The sequence below is a fragment of the Drosophila rhopaloa genome, unplaced genomic scaffold (assembly GCF_018152115.1).
Source record: "Drosophila rhopaloa isolate 14029-0021.01 unplaced genomic scaffold, ASM1815211v1 contig_3, whole genome shotgun sequence".
Taxonomy (NCBI): Eukaryota; Metazoa; Arthropoda; class Insecta; order Diptera; family Drosophilidae; genus Drosophila; species Drosophila rhopaloa.
The window spans coordinates 2,795,901-2,810,799 of record NW_025335123.1 but is presented as its reverse complement, the minus strand read 5'-3'; the positions used below and the strand labels follow the sequence as shown (position 1 = coordinate 2,810,799).

Genomic DNA, 14,899 nt, shown 5'->3' with positions numbered 1-14,899 from the left:
AATTGATAAGCGCGCATATATTTAAATGCCTATCGATAACGACGTCATCAACGGCTTGAGTTCCGTCTGCCAGGGGCGTAGTTTGAAATCGATCGGCTATATATATGTAGTGCTCTATACAGCTACATGGTTCATATTCTCCAAATTTCAGTTACCGGTTTTATCAGGGAGTCATCGAATGCTCGTTCAAGCAAATTCCATACCAAATTAAGTGGGTTTCACATAAACCTACTCAACTTTGACTAAGCGATCAAAAACCAACCGAAGAATAGGCTTTAACAAATTGGTTTTCTTAGGTCTGAGCAAATAAACGTCGAAACACATTAAAAACTCCACAGTTTTTAAACCAGCCGTCCCAAAAAGCATCGGACCTTTAAATTTTGAACAATATAATTCGAAACAATTTTGAAATACTCACTAAAAACGAATCAACAACAAATACATTTGCATAGTTTTTAAACGAAGAACGTAATCTATTTGTAAGTTCTTAAATTACCTAAGTTTAAAGTTAAAAAGTTATTTACTTTAAGTAGTTTTAAAAAGTATACATTTATTTTTCATTGAGTATTATTTGCCATCCTTGGTAATTATTTAAGTAATAGTAGGATACGATTGATGTTCATTAATGAGTTACTATCGCTTAAGGTTAAAATCAAATGAATAAATAATTTTTGTTAAAATTACAAGAGGTTTTTTTAGCGCCCTTCTTCGCTACATTCATTTCATGAATTTCGCCCCTGGGCGAACGAGAGAAATCTAATCAGCTGAATTAGAATTAAGTAGTTGAACTAGCGAATTAATAGCGACGTGCTTACTGCCGTCGGCTCGCCAGTCATTAAAAGTCGGGCAGGCGGAAGCCACACGCAGAATAAAGCAAAATCGGCGGACAGACAGATATAGGATTTGAATATGGACATCGATAAGGACGGTGATATCTTGCGGCCACTTAGCGATGGTGAAGTGGACGAACTGCTCGATCTGTACAAAGCCAAATATGGGGTGAAGAACTTCCACTACCTATTGATCTACAATCAGCGCAAGTGGGATCGACAGTTGGACGAGGCCAAGGTATCGCGCGATGATCCCAACTACATATCCCTGCGGAAGCAGTTCTTCACCCACCGAAAGGGGGACTTCCGGCAGTGGGGCACCTATGTGAGTCTGCATCGGGACATCGTGCAGAGCGTCTCCTTCTTCAGCTGGCAGCCGGATGGAGCTGCGGAGCTGTGGGAGTGCCTGGAGCAAACCCAGCTCATCGAGTGGACCCAGGGCGCCCTGCTGACCAACGTGGATCTGGGCTTTTGTGAGCGGATCAAGGAGTTGGTCGCCGCACGCGGTGTCACCTCCATTCAGCCGCGCCAGTGCTTCGGAATGGTCCTGCCGCATGAGGGTGCCTCGAGTGTGGAGGTTCCAGAACTGCTCTCCGAGTTCGACATCCGGCGGCTGAAGGATGAGGATGCGGCCATGGTGCACGATACCTGGCCCAACAAGGGCGAGGGCTCACTCACCTATCTCCGGGCTCTGATCCGCTTCAACAAATCCCTGGGAGTGTGCCGCAGCGACACTGGCGAACTGATTGCTTGGATCTTCCAGAACGACTTCTCCGGTCTGGGGTTCGTATACCTAAAATACTATATTACACATTATTTTTCAAAAATATTTTACCTTTTACTTGGCACTGCTTCGTTATTGCTTAGGTTATCTACAAATATTTATTTGATTAATAGAGATGTCTTCTTACATTTCATATTCATTTACTCATAGAGTTTTTCTATTTCCTTTCGATTTAGACACCTTTGACAAAAATTAAATCTTTGCTTATATTTTATTTTCAAATATGGAAATTAACTTATAATTTTAAAAACTTCAAAATTTAACTATCTTCTTAATCTTTTTTTATATACAGAAGCTCAAAAATGTATCAAGAAACTGGATACAAAGAAGATACAAAGTTTCAAAATATTTGAAAATTAAATATAAGCAAAGATTTAATTTTTGTCAAAGGTGTCTAAATCGTTTTTAGATAACCAATAAATTTAATTGCACACCAATTGTTTTATCAAAATATGAAAAAAAGTTTAATCAAAAATAATTGGTAACTTTATCTCTATCATTGTTCTAAGACTTAGTAATTTAAATTGAATTCATAATTAAATAGGTTTTAAACTAGTTGCTGCCGCAACAATGTACAAATTCAAAACTCTGTTAATCTATGTTCTACCTTTCTAGCATGCTCAAAGTACTGCCCAAGGCGGAGCGAAGGGGACTGGGTGGTCTCCTGGCCGCTGCGATGACCCGAAGGATTGCCCGGGGCGAGGATGTCACTCTCACGGCCTGGATAGTGGCCACCAACTGGCGGTCGGAGGCGTTGCTCCAGCGGATCGGGTACCAGAAGGAGGTGGTCAACGAATGGATCAAGCTGGTGCCCAATCCCTCGTAGGCGCTCCATCCACCGTTGGACTGCGGCGGTGGTGGACATTCCGTTGGACAAATAGGTTAGGTCAAGAAGTACACACGGTGATTTGCATTTGCTATGCCTATGTACATGGTCAACAATTTTATTTCGGCATTTTACATGCGCTCACGCTGTCTGAATACACTTTACTGCTTAATCAAATTCAAAAACAAATTCGAAACTTGCGGGCGATGGACGATGGGGGATATGGAAAACGGGGACTCAAACTACCTATTTACATACTCGCCTCGCCTCCGAAACAATATCAAAATACATTTAATTTACAGCAATGCTTTGCGTTCTGGATCAACATACAATACATATATCACGCACCTTTGACTCAACCGGCACAACATCTGCGAGTTGATTTACTAAAAGAATGTGTAAGAATGTGTCTTTCTTCTCTTTTCGAGACTTCCATGGAACTCTTATAGAACATGAAGTGAAGTTTGTAAAGTATTCCAGCAATATTCAATATTAAAACACTCTTTTAGTCAATCTACTTTAAATACTAGTCATTAGCCGTTTTGTTTTAGCACCGTCAGATCTTGCTTTCTTCTTTGATATCAATCTAATAAGACAGACAAACTTATATGTTTCAAAAATCAATTGTCTTCTAATTGTGTTGTGCATAGAAGCAAATGTTTTGAAACACAGAAATTTACAAGTTCCTTGTTATATACAATTGAAAATCCTGCTTCGTCCTTAATATTATATAAATTAGAGTTGTGCCTCTTTAGTCAAACGTATTCAATATATATATATTAAACATACATATAGAAAGAGAGAAGGGGAGAGAGTCGGGGATCGGGTGGTGGCGGTCACGGGTTAATTCTATTCAGCTAACCCGTCTATTGGATACATTTACTAACTACAAACTAAACAAAGAGCAGCCGCGTGGCCGTTCCGCTTGGCATTCCGCTGCCGTTCGCCAGCAGGCTGTTCCCGGGCGCCCTGTGCAGCCCATTGGATAGTTTTCCGTTGACCGATCCCCGGTAATACGGATCCGTCTGCTGCGACAGTGGCGAATACTTTACATTGCTGTTCTGCGACAGCGGCAGTGTCGGCTGCTCTCGGCCCCGGGTGATCTGTTTGGCGCGATTGTAGCACAGCACGCCCACAATGGCCAGCGTCATGCCCAGGCAATTGACCCACGTCACCGGATTGCCCAGGATCAGCAACGATACGGCGATCACGAAGATCCGCTTCGAGGCGCTGGCCACCGCATATGTGAGCGGAGTGACCAGTGACAGGACGCTGAAGGCGATGATGTTCTGCAGCCAGTTTAGGACACCGTCGGCGAAAAGCAGGGCAATCACCCGGTAGTCCAGGTTTTTCTGTAAAAGGAAAAACACGTAAGTGTTAGGAAAGGCTTTAAAAATACGGAAGCAATAATTAATAATTTGTTGGATTCATTAGTTTTCTTCTATTTTATCATAATAAGTTATGTCATTTCGTTACATTGCCCGATTTCTCGGTACCATGTTTAGGGTGTATTTGTAATCTATCAGAGAAGGTTAACATGCAGTTTGGCTTCATTGGAATCACTTTATCTCAATTTGATGTTAATCTTTCAATCGTTAAATGGTCTGTTGCTCCTAGTTTTTAAGGCCTTATTTATTATTAACGTGTTGCTTGTACATTTTTATTAGAGCTCTGCATGAATCAACAGTATGTTTCCATCACGGCTATGATCTCACTTAGAAACATGAATTATTAGAATCATACTGTGAAAATGTTTAAAAACAAAAATTGATTGAAACATTTTTGATTCTTCCTGGGCTTTAATTTCTATATCGCAGCACGCATTATGTACTATCAAATCAAATTAGGAGGATAAATTAATAATAGTTTTAAATAGTAACTAATATCAGCATATCAAATTAAAAGTGGTTTAAGTTTGGAAATTCGACACGGAAAATTTTAAATCCATTCCCAAAAAAAAATATTTTTTCTTAAGCGTAAGCACTTAGCATTGTCGTAATTGCTATTAATAAAATATTTCTAAGTTTTGGAAAGAAACAAAACCTTTCAGTCTAATTTGCCCAAGTGCTTTTATATTACAAAATAAATCTATGACCGAAAACAGGCAATGGAAAATAAACCACAGAACACGCTGTCTTTGTTGAGCGTTTAACTGTGTAGAATTATTAAAACTATATAAGTAAACAAGAAGGCAAACACAAGTGTTTCTAGACATTTCTAGTACACTTGCGTGCATAAGTATTATGAATTATTTGGAAACGTGGACACTAAAAAATGGATAGTATTGAGACATTTTTGGTTTGGTGTTCCTTTAAAATGAGAAGTTCTTGTTAATATACAATAACTTGAAATGGTTAAATCAAAGCAAGACTTTTTTTTTGTTTTCCAGCTTGTTCACCCGATTACTGTTAATTAAAGTATCCCCCTATCGAATTTTATCTGTACGAAAGAGACAATTATGAAGATAAGATTGCCCCAAGTTTCCGCAGATCTAACGACCCTCCAGGTTTCCCACTTACAATGGCCGTGTGGCGGAATACAGCAAAGCTGTCCATGTACAGCCAGAGGGGCAGGAAGATGAACAGCGACAGCTTTCCAAGCAAATGCAGGAGCCGTAGATGGTGGATGTTGGTGTCCTTGAGAACCTGCCAGGGGGTAATAAGAAACAAATAAATTTAGAGTGGCCCCAAATCACAGGGTAAACGAGAACTGTACCTTCTTGGAGAAGATATTTTGCATGGAGAAGCCCATCGTGGAGATGAGGGCGCTGATCAGGCCCATCATGTCGAAGGAGATCTCCGTGACGGTGGCAATGCCCACGCCCGTAATGATGGGCAGTAGGCTCAGGTACACGAGCGTCGGCTGTTTCTCGCCAAAGAAGAGGCGCGTCAGAACGACGGTGAACAGTGGCATTGTGGCTTTGACTGGAGGGGTAGAGAACAAGTAAAATGTTATTCATTAATATTAGTAGCTCAACAATTTCATTAATATACCGAAGAGCTCCCATTTAAAACCATTAATATTCAAGAGGTATGCGTTTTGTCTACTTTAAATAAATAAATTATAAAACACTCAATGCGCAATCAACACAGTAATTGATCATTCATTCAGAGTTCTAATTACAACATTCAAAATAGTTTTTATCATTTTAGAGATATAATCATTTTTGTACGGTAAGTTACTTTAAATGCCATAGCATCATTGACATTTTAATATTTTATCTTTTCATTGAAGTTTTGATCATTTAACAGATACCAAACCATGAATACGTCGCAAGATCTTATCGGTTGTACCCCTATTGGATGGGCTACCCATTAGTCTCTTAGACACATTAGACAGATTCTGCTGACGTGTTGGGAATCACTAGTTTGGCGGGCACGCGACTCACCCGTGTGCGCGTAGGAAACTGGCACCTTCCACAGCGAGATGTGCGAGGTGACGGAGGCCAGGAGCTTGCCCAGGGCCAGTGGGACTATCAGGCGGTAGTAGTAGGGGCGCGGGATGTCCTGGTACTTCCGGATGCGCCACAGGTTGAAGAAGGGCCCGCTGTACAGCGTTATGCTGCACAGTTGCACTAGAGTCACGGTCATCGGGAAGGGAAACTCGTTCAGGACCATCTTGCCGATCACGTTGTTGCTGGAGGAGATCACGTACCAGAAGAGGCACATCAGCAGCACAACGGCTATGTGCCGCGATCCCGTCCGCTTGCCACCCAGCATTTTTGGTCCGAGTTCCGTTTCTCGGGGTTTGCCCGTGCTCTTGCTCTCGTCGCTTGAGTCCGGATGCGGGTGCCGATTTTGCCGCGGATCAGTGGCAAGAGGCAAGGCCTGATCCTGGAGATGGTAGGTCTGGCCTGGTACCTGCGGTCTGATAAATGTTCGACGCACGGGGCTTATTGCATTGCGCCTGTTTTGCTTTAAAACGTTGTCGTCTGGTCTGTTTGTTTTCGACGTGTACTAAGGACAGTGTGACCAGATGCTGCATCTGTTTTCCCCCAAACGCTTTTGAACAAACTATGCATTTTCAATAAACAAAATTACTTTTCTTTGTAAGCTTAAACGCGAGGTAAGTTTAAAATTGGTAAAGAAGTAATAAAAATAATTTAAAATAAAGTTGTGAATAACAATAAGAAACAACAGTGGGCTGTTATTTTGTCTGTTATTTTTCGGCGTATTCTTTATTTAAAATTTTCGTAGCTAGCTTTACAGTTGCATGTTTTTACACAAAAACGACATTCAAATTTACGAAAAAAACAACTAAACTTACTCCCTAAAACTTATTCCTCCCAAACTGATGAAAAACTCCTAAATCTAAAGTATAAACCTCTACTCTTGTATACCGATAAACTAAACTGCGTAAGAATCCTCTTTTATTTCAAAACTGCCAGTATTCAAATAACATTATATGGTAATCCTACAGAGTTAGTTCTGGCGGAATTCACAATTCAAAATCAGATCACTCCCTATGTCTATTATCCCATGGAATTAAATAAAATTAAAACCGAACAGTGGTTTTAAAACAGATCAATAGAGTCAATAAGTCTTTTACAAATTCAATGATGTGTTGTGTGAGATTAACATATTAAGCTTCTGAAAATAAATAAAAGCAAGGGTCACACTGAAAGCATGAAATATATCGATGTTTTTGAAGTCCTTTTGACAGTCCAGGTTCAGCCCTAATATTTGGGCAGTAAAGGAATTCTGCCTGATAGAAGGGCGATAAAAATACCTGTGTTTAAAAGAGAAAAAAAATAAAAACAATGAACCGTTTGCGTCGTACATCGGCTGCCTACGCTTCTGGCGGCCTTCAGGTAAGTTTTTTATTGAGGGTGGCGCAAAATTTGAAGCGGGTCCCAGATACATAAATACAGTGAACGCTGGGTGCAGCAGAAAGAGTAAATAAACTTTTGACTATTATATTGAATTATTTTAAATACAAAAAAAAAAACAATTATAAATTGCCTTAGATTTCTACATTTTTGTTATTTTATTATCTTACTAAAAAAAATGTTTATAATAGAGTATTCACTGTAAAGGTAGTTGTCTACATGTGATCAAGCAAGTGCATCAATCTGATGTTTTTCGGACAGCATCACATTTTGTTTATGATACATATGTACATATGTACATACGTATGTAAATACTTTGAAAAACTTAAACAAAACTACACAAACTATTTTTAACATTCATAGCATCTTAATTAATTTCTATATTAACGGCCATTCTGTTTTTATTTATATGATTTGCAGCGCACAATCAGAAAGTGTGTGTATTCCAACCCAATTGTGAAAGCATTTGCAATAGCCACTAAAAGCGGGTTAATCGAAAGTGCAGACCGTTGTCCGAATTCAACCAGCATCCAGTCCACAATGCATCCCCTTGAATTCCAGGATCCACACTCCACCCCCACATTTTCCAATCATTCCATTCTGCTTGTGCTTTCGAACAACCAGAGATGGCCAGCACTGAGATAGTTTCCAGCTTTTATGGCTACTGAAAATGCATTCACCCGAAATTGTAACTAAAATTATTAGTTTTGCGTCAGATAGCAATGCCCATTCACTCCACCGAAAGTGCCCGAAACGAGATGCCGGCAATGAACACAGGCCAAAACAAATTTGAATGATTTTTATAGTTAGCTTTGAAAGTTTTATATATAGTCCTGTTGAATTAAAAATCAACATTTCTACCTAAAACTTCAAATTTATCAGTTTTTTCGATCCGTCTTGACTTCTTGACTTTTTAGTTAAAGTTGAAAAAACTTGTTTTTTTCTACAAGATTTTCCCTTATACATTTTGTCAATTGGTTTTTTTAATTGATCAGACAAAGTGAAATTGTCAGTCTCAAGAGTGTCATTGGCCAAAAGCGATGACTGGAGAACCCACAGTGGCTGGTCAAGTGGCTCCTTGGGCATAGAGCTTCGTTTCGGGGCACTCGGGTCGCAGCAATGGCCATGGCTAGTTCCTGAACTATGGTTTTTAGTAGACCAGCGAGCCTCCTTTGGAGGGACTGTAGAAGACCCGCGACTGGCCTGCACGAGGAGTTCGATTGGTAAACGAGTTATCCGTGATTCTTCCTTTCTTTTTCCTCCAGGAAAACAAAAAATAAACGAAACAGAAGTTTAACAATCCATTGATCAGTTTACTAACGACGCTTTTTCCAAAAACAGAATCCAAATTCGGTTAGAGCGGGAAAAAACGTGCCTGGCAAGAAACCGGATGCCTGTCCCATGAACAGTGCCATCAAAGAGGATGACGAGATGGCCGAGGACTCTCCAGTCGAGAAAACGCAGACCACGGAATCCCCGGCTGAGAACAATACGGACCAGGAAAGAGCGGACTCCATGGACGATGCCATAGTCGAGAATGTCTATGTAGACATTAGCACGAAGAATGGTGGCAACGGCAAAATCCCCTTCAAGGAGATCTTCTTGAAGCGCAAGAAGTCCTCCGGTAAGCTTGGCAATTAATCTAAATCATAAACCTTAATAATATAATTATTTTACTCTATATCATAATGTATTAAAAGATCTATTGTATAGTTAATATCTAATTTAAAAATTCTTATCATTTTAAACAGAGAATTGTTCGAGAAGGTTGGCATCTATCAAGTTCTTTTTATGCTTTTCTCTCGTAAAAATTCATTCGGAAATTCCTTTAAATTTAAAATTATACCCTAAGCTCAAGCTTGGTACAGACATTTTGTTTATTTTGTTTATAAATATACAAGACATTATTTCGATGTGCCATTTTTCCATTTTTAGAACGCATCCGGGACAAGAAGCTGCGCCAGAACCGCCAGCTGCGCAAGTCCATGCTGCCGAAGAACGCCTTGATGGCCCTCAACGAGGTGAAGGGCGTGACCATCAGCGATTTCATTATCGAAAGTGATTCGCACGGCGGATTCACGGCCTTGGTCACGGTGAACTCCAATCAGTACGAGGGCAAGGGTCTCTCCAAGATGTCCGCCAAGAATGCGGCCTGTGAGAAGGCCTGGCGCGACTTCATCATTGCCAAGATGAAGGCCAAGAGTCCCAAGCAAAAGCCCGTCAGTGGCGACGAGGTGACTGCGGACGGCCATGCCGAGGACGACGCAATGGAGACGAACGAGAGCGATGCCGAGTCCCAGGACGATGAGCTGCCCATGCTGAATCTGGCCTCGTTTGCCATCTACAAACTGTTTTCCGAGTGGGAGCGTGAGGGCTTCCCGGTGCCGCAGATGCATCCTTCGGCCAGCACTGCTGTTGCAGATGGAAAGGAAACCGCACCACTGGCGCCCGTGGGGCCCAAGGAGCCCAAGAAGCCGCCAATCCGGACCGAGCTGCCCGCTGGCTGGGAGACTCTGCACCCGGCCTCACTTTTGTCCATTGTAGGTATAATATTGTTTAAACATACAATCAGATATCTTTCGGTGTGACAGAGTTTCTTATTTTTATTTTTTATTGCAGATTATTCTTTTTCAAAAACAGTCGACTTTTTAGTATACCAAACAATCAAGATAAAGCATATAAATTCAGAAACCCTTCTCTTTTGGCTATCATAGCTTAATGTAACCAAAATAGTCGAGTGAAATCGATATATAGTCTTATTATACTATTTAACTTAATTAAAGGTTTTATAAGTTTTGTCAAGGAACGACTGCTGTATTTTTTAAGCAAGTGTATAAACTTCATAATTGCGAAACTATCCTCAGATGCGCCCCGGAATCTCGTACGTGAATTTTGGAGAGCCCGGAGACCAGCCGAATATGCCCCAGTGCTTAAGCGTGACAGTGGACAATCAGGAGTTCATCGGCACCGGAAGATCGAAGAAGATAGCCCGTCGCAATGTGGCCGCTACTGTGTGCAACGCGTTGTTTGAAACTAACTTCATCTGCGAGGAGCAATAAGCAGCTCCTGTTTGAAATAAGCACACCTAAGACAATTGAATCTGAACAAATGATTCAAAGTAACACAGTATAGACGACATAATTACCAAAACTGTAAACTGTCTAAAAACCATTTATAGGGATGCAATTGAAATTGTATATGACTTAAATTTTCATAATGCAGAAATATCTGCATTTTTTACTTGTATTTTTATTTTAACGGATTGATTTATCAATTGAAAATATATTGCATGTTGAAACAACATGAAATTAAATTGTTGTTCTTACTAATAAATATGGTGTGAGTCGAATTTTTAATTCTTTCAAACTTAAAAATATTTTTCCTGCTTATAGGATAACGGTTAAAGGCTTATAATTATTACAAAAGGTACTGTTACTCCCACCAGACAAAATTGCAGTACATTTGCACAATTGGTATTCAAATCCAACCGCCCAGTCGTTTGCCACTCACACGTCGAAAATATGTTGAAATGGAAAACTGGTATTTTTATATGTATATCTATGTTGCGGTATTTTCTTCTAGCTATTTCTTGCCATTTTTAGCGCATTTTTCAGAGCTCTTGTATTTTTGACCATCTTATCAACGGTCTCACTTGTCAGTTGTCTACGTGAAGTTGAACGATAAAATTGGAAGAAAAAGTCAAGATGAAGCGAGCTCGTCGTCCAAATACAGGCAACAATAAATCCTTTGTCTCCGGCGGAATTTACGTAAGAATCAGTTAGCGGTCAATCCGGCATTGGATCAATCGCTTTTCCACTGCGTTTACATTACTTTTCACCCAAAAAGCGCCGCATTGCAAATTGATTGGTTGTTTTTGCAAGTGTGTGTATGTATTGAGTGCCTGACGTCACGATAACGATTTCGCCAAGTGAATAAATAGAAAAACGAATACAAAAAATCGACGTGCAAAATAACCATTTTGTTTGACTCATGCATATTTGATTCTATAAAATAACAAGATTCCATTTTCGTTTCTATAATTTGCAGCGCACAATATGAAAATGTGTGTATTCCACCCCAATTGTGAATCCATTTGCAATAGCCACTAAAAGCGGGTTAATCGAAAGTGCAGACCGTTGTCCGAATTCAACCAGCATTCAGTCCAGGTCCACAATGCATCCATTTGAATTCCAGCATCCACATTCCATCCTCCACACTTTACCCCTCCCAAACCTCCCACATATTCCAATCATTCCATTCTGCTCGTGCTTTCGAACAACTAGAGATGGCCAGCACTGCGATAGTTTCAAGCTGGACTTGCGGTTATCGCTAACTTTTATGGCTACTGAAAATGCATTCACCCGAAATTGTAACTAAAATTATTAGTTTTGCGTCAGATAGCAATGCCCATTCACTCCACCGAAAGTGCCCGAAACGAGACGCGGGCAATGAACACAGACCAAGGACCGAAGGATCCCATCCCCCATGACAATCGACAAGTAAAACTATGCAACAGCCCAATTCAATCCTACTTTTTTTTTTACCAAATTCAAATGCCAAAAATTTCAAAATTGAAAATTGAAAATTTTTTTTAAATCCTGTTTTGCAAGTTATTGTATTGTACTGTAAGTTTTTACCTTTTTTGTATTCTATACAGAAAAAGTAATATTTAATTTTTACTTATGGCCCAAATGATTTATTTTTGTCATAGTAAAATTAACTTTTTTGTGTAAGATTTTTAAAACAATTTGGACCTTATCAGTGTAAATTTCAATTGTAAATTTGCCTTAATTGTTTGGCCTTCTGTAACCAAATTTAAAATATTCAAACTGTTGTATCTGGTTTATCAAAAAACTAGGATTTGCATTGGCCAAAAATGAAATGGGGTTGCATAGTGTTACTGTCAGTCATTCCAGAGTCCTTGGTCGGATGCAATGACCGGAGAATCCACAGTGGCTGGGCACGTGGCTCCGTCGGTGCAGAGCTTCGTTTCGGAGCACTCGGGTCGCAGGAATGGCCATGGCTAGTTCCTGAACTATGGTTTTTAGTAGACCAGCCGACCAGCCTGACGCTTTCGTGTAACTTGACGACTTGATTGTTTCCGTTGGCCAGCGAGTCTCTTTTTTGTTAACACACTGGATAAGCCCGCTGCAAGTGATTTTGTCTAGGGGAACCAAGCGACGAAAATTCGTTCCCTTCACCCACTAATCCGCTAATGAAACTCTTTTGCAAACGCAGAATCCCAATGCCACCGCCAAGCCTTTGATCCAACCGCCGTTGCAGGGCAATAATGTCCAGGAGTATCAGGCTCCTCCGGTGGCTGCTTCTCTGCCACCGGCTCCTGCCCCAGTTGCCGTTCCAGTGGCGGTCTCGCCTGCCAATTCAAAGCAATTGGATGCGGCTTCCACGTCCGGGAAGCTGCCCATGCCCATTATCGTCAAGGAGGAGCCGACGGAGCTTGTTAATGAGGAACCGGATACCGCAGGGGAGCTCTCCATCGACCTCAGCGAGGAGAATGGCAGCGGCACCAGCACCGGCATCGGCGGCAAGATCCCCTTTAAGAAGATCTTCCAGAAGCGCAAGAAGTCGTCTGGTAAGCGAAGAAAACCATTGAAGCTGGTTGTAAACGGTGCAGAGGCATTTATTCACATTTTACACATGGAACTATGAAAAAAGCAAAGATGGTCAAAATGTTCAAGCAAAGAAATTAGGCTTGCCTAACATGGCCCAAAGAGCTGACTCTTAAAAGTCTGTTAGAGAGTCAGCGAACATATGCTATGTAACGGAATTGGCACAGAAATTATAAAATATTTCAATATTATTTTGCACATAACATTTTCTGATTTTGTTTGATATACATCAAATTTTCCAATTTTTAGAACGCACTCGGGACAAGAAGCTGCGACAGAACCGCCAGCTGCGTAAGTCCATGCTGCCGAAGAACGCCTTGATGGCCCTCAACGAGGTGAAGGGCGTGACTATAAGCGATTTCACCATCGACAGCAATCCAGACGGAGGATTCACCGCCGTCGTCACGGTGAACTCCAATCAGTACGAGGGCAAGGGTCTCTCCAAGATGTCCGCCAAGAATGCGGCCTGTGAGAAGGCCTGGCGCGACTTCATCATTGCAAAAATGACCCCTAAGCCGTCCAGGCTGCAGCCAAGTAACAATGAAAACAGCTCTGAAGAGCCGATGGAAACCAACGAGGATGAGCCTGACGCACCGGAGGATGATCTGCCAATGCTAAATCTGGCATCGTTTGCCATCTATAAGCTGTTTGCAGAGTGGGAGCGAGAGGGCTATGTTGTGCCCGAGATGCATCCGTCGGCAAATACTGCTCAACCGGGCGGAGGCGAAGCCGCACCGCCAGTTCCAGCGGTGCCGAAGGAGCCCAAGAAGCCGCCAGTGCGCACCGAGTTGCCCTCCGGTTGGGAGACCATGCACCCAGCCACTATTCTCTGCATTGTAGGTTATCCCACAGCGGTTTTGTTGCGTACAATTGCTAATCAATTATTTTGTAGATGCGTCCGGGGCTCATTTACGTGGACTATGGATCCTCTGGCGAAAAGCCCAATGTGATGCAAGACTTGGGAATCGTGGTGGACAACCAGGAGTTCTCCGCCAGCGGAAGATCGAAGAAGATTGCACGACGCAACGTTGCTGTGGAAGTGTGCAACACTCTTTTCGGAACGAACTTTGCGTTAAGTGACACTTAAGCTTAAGACATTTTTAAAACGCACCCATACCATGCTTAACGGCAACATCTCTAAACACTGCGGCCGTAAAGTCAAATGCGCAAAAATTTATAGAACTTATTCTATACGACTAAAATAGCAGGTTCCAGCATTCCCCTTTCAATTTATATTAGCTTGAAATGAGGCCATTTTTGATTATGTAATTAACATTTTGTTTAGCGGGAGATTAAAAAAAGAAGGATTAATTAAACTATTTTATACGAACAAAATATCAGCAGAAAGGCAAATACCATATTTTTAAGGCTAATTTGGAAACGCTGTTCAGTTTCATTTATGTCGACAGAGTCAAACTTTGAACACTAGTGTTATTTATAAATAAACCTTTAATCCAACGATTAGAAACGTACATTTCTTAAATCCTTTTTGACTTCAACTAGATTTAGAAACATTTTGCACATATTTTAAATTAGTATTGGGTATAATTACCCCTAAGTAAGAACTTTTCAACAAAGCCGTTAAGTAAGGGTATGTATAGGTGCAATATTAAAGACATTAATAAAAGTATTAAAAGAATAAACCAATCTTAATGTTTTTCTCGGAAAATAAAAAGGTATAAACATTATTGAAGCATTCATTTTATGAGAGTATATTGATGTGTTATTAGCGTCCAAATAACGCCATACTTAAGGCACACATAATTTTATTGTTAGAAACATGTTTTTAGCCTCAATAAGGAGACGTTAAAAAAATAAACAATTCAAAATATACAATATATGGTGTCCAGTGAGTAACAATTATTTAATAGTCGGGAAATTCGACTATAGCGCTTTTTTCTGTTTAAAAAAAGAAAATGAGAAACATTTTTTTAAGTGTTCTGGACTTAAGGTTTGAGTCACCGCTGCATTATTCAACTTCCCCAACCACTGAGTACTTTT

General features: G+C 40.7%; 4 protein-coding genes across 8 annotated transcripts; 3 read left to right on the top strand and 1 right to left on the bottom strand.

Moving 5' to 3' along the window:
- Positions 1 to 774: 774 nt before the first annotated feature.
- LOC108041750 lies at positions 775 to 2,629 on the top strand. The gene is made up of 2 exons (XM_017119763.2): positions 775 to 1,613; positions 2,230 to 2,629. Exons 1-2 carry the CDS (start codon positions 910 to 912, stop codon positions 2,438 to 2,440), a joined length of 915 nt encoding a protein of 304 aa, XP_016975252.1. The 5' UTR covers positions 775 to 909; the 3' UTR covers positions 2,441 to 2,629.
- Positions 2,522 to 6,407, bottom strand: LOC108041749 (solute carrier family 35 member E1 homolog). Its single transcript, XM_017119762.2, has 4 exons — positions 5,829 to 6,407; positions 5,156 to 5,364; positions 4,960 to 5,085; positions 2,522 to 3,792 (listed from the first exon to the last, which is right to left on the bottom strand). Exons 1-4 carry the CDS (start codon positions 6,157 to 6,159, stop codon positions 3,334 to 3,336), a joined length of 1,125 nt encoding a protein of 374 aa, XP_016975251.1. The 5' UTR covers positions 6,160 to 6,407; the 3' UTR covers positions 2,522 to 3,333.
- A 695-nt stretch (positions 6,408 to 7,102) lies between these two features.
- Positions 7,103 to 10,581, top strand: LOC108041744 (double-stranded RNA-specific editase 1-like). 5 transcript variants are annotated; one of them, XM_044461438.1, is made up of 5 exons: positions 7,140 to 7,250; positions 7,689 to 7,704; positions 8,610 to 8,892; positions 9,204 to 9,808; positions 10,133 to 10,581. In XM_044461438.1, the coding sequence occupies exons 3-5, from the start codon at positions 8,670 to 8,672 to the stop codon at positions 10,325 to 10,327; spliced, it is 1,023 nt and encodes a 340-aa protein (XP_044317373.1). In that variant the 5' UTR covers positions 7,140 to 7,250; positions 7,689 to 7,704; positions 8,610 to 8,669; the 3' UTR covers positions 10,328 to 10,581. The 5 variants fall into 5 exon arrangements, with proteins under 5 accessions (XP_044317372.1, XP_016975243.2, XP_016975242.2 ...); XM_044461437.1 differs by lacking the exon at positions 7,689 to 7,704 and having other exon boundaries at positions 7,103 to 7,250; XM_017119754.2 differs by lacking the exons at positions 7,689 to 7,704; positions 10,133 to 10,581 and adding an exon at positions 9,888 to 10,074 and having other exon boundaries at positions 7,103 to 7,250.
- A 331-nt stretch (positions 10,582 to 10,912) lies between these two features.
- Positions 10,913 to 14,545, top strand: LOC108041742 (double-stranded RNA-specific editase 1). The gene is made up of 4 exons (XM_017119752.2): positions 10,913 to 11,035; positions 12,507 to 12,861; positions 13,148 to 13,734; positions 13,791 to 14,545. Exons 1-4 carry the CDS (start codon positions 10,973 to 10,975, stop codon positions 13,983 to 13,985), a joined length of 1,200 nt encoding a protein of 399 aa, XP_016975241.2. The 5' UTR covers positions 10,913 to 10,972; the 3' UTR covers positions 13,986 to 14,545.
- The last annotated feature ends 354 nt before the right edge of the window (positions 14,546 to 14,899 follow it).